The sequence below is a fragment of the Rhea americana genome, unplaced genomic scaffold, assembly GCF_003343005.1.
Source record: "Rhea americana isolate MKP2758 unplaced genomic scaffold, rheAme1 scaffold_1, whole genome shotgun sequence".
In the NCBI taxonomy this organism is placed as follows: domain Eukaryota; kingdom Metazoa; phylum Chordata; class Aves; order Rheiformes; family Rheidae; genus Rhea; species Rhea americana.
Genome location: NW_028185038.1, coordinates 226242 through 227321, shown reverse-complemented (window position 1 = coordinate 227321; position 1080 = coordinate 226242). Strand labels below are relative to the sequence as shown.

Below are 1080 nucleotides of genomic sequence, written 5' to 3'. Positions count from 1 at the left end.
CCCTCCGCCCAAGCCGCTCGGGCGCCGCGCCGGGAGCGCGCCTCGAGCCCGCGCTCACCGGCAAGCCGTCGGCGATCCTGCTGCCCGCGTACACGGTGCCGAAGCCCCCGCTGCCCAGCACGGAGCCCACTTGGTAGACTTTATCGAAAGGCTCCTTCTCCACTTTCACTGCAACAGCGGGAAGAGAGAGCGTTAACGCTGACAGCAGTGCTACGCTGCCGAGAAGTCTGTCCGCTAGACACGTATTGTCTGCGCCGCCCTCACCCTGCCCCACACATTTTTTATAAATTGCCTCCTTTAGTTAAAAATAAAAGAGATCAAGTTTCCTGGCGGCACGAGGAGCCCCCGCCCCTGCGACGGGGCTCGGGCACCAGCGCCCCGCGCCCGCCGGGGAGCCCCGCGCCGCGCCGCGGCCGCGCCGTACCTGGCTGCAGGATCTTCACCGGCAAGTGATCCATGCTGGTGGGGCTGCAGATGTGGGCCAGCGAGCCGAACTTGGAGAGTAACATCTTCCGAGGAGGGCGCACGGAAAATCCCCCGCAGTGAAATTCGGGGCGTCCTGCGGGCTAGTTGTTCAGCCCMGAGGCGGGCGCGGAGCGGCGGCGCCGGCCGGGATCGCGGCGGGCGGGCCGGCGAGACCTTCCGAGCAGCTGCGGCCGCCGCGGCTCGCTCCTTCCTCCGCCGGCTCCGCTTCGCGCCGCAGCGGAAACCGACGGACGCGTCCCGAAATAAACAGCCGGCAGAGAATCCAAGTCGAAACGATACCCAGTCCTTCGGCAAAAAGAAAATATAAATAAATAGGGAGGACGACGCTCGCTCTTCCTCTTCCGACCGGCGAGTGCGGTGTCACACGCGCACCGAGAAGCGTGCACACACGCAGGCGGCACGGGGGGCTGCGCCGCCGCGTGTAAAATCCGCCCCTGCGGGGAGCTGCCGGGGGCCGCGGGGCCGGCGCCGCAGTGGAGCCGTGGCGGGCGCAGGGAGCGGAGCCGCGCCGCGCCGCCGTGCTGCCCGCTCACTTCTGAGCCSGCGACGCCGCGGAGCCGCCTCTTAACTCCCAATATTTTGGTGCGGGCAGCG

The 1080-nt window shown here is 67.8% G+C and overlaps 1 protein-coding gene across 1 annotated transcript in view; it reads right to left on the bottom strand.

Annotated features, from left to right (window-relative positions):
- The window catches only part of PIM3 (Pim-3 proto-oncogene, serine/threonine kinase), a 5012-nt gene extending 3955 nt beyond the window's left edge, over positions 1-1057 (bottom strand). The window contains exons 1-2 of the mRNA XM_085300007.1: positions 425-1057; positions 1-168 (exon numbers count right to left, since the gene is read on the bottom strand). Of these exons, the coding sequence (XP_085156133.1) occupies positions 1-168; positions 425-509 (253 nt within the window). The 5' untranslated portion in view covers positions 510-1057. The remainder of the gene's footprint in view (positions 169-424) is intronic.
- Positions 1058-1080: the final 23 nt, after the last annotated feature.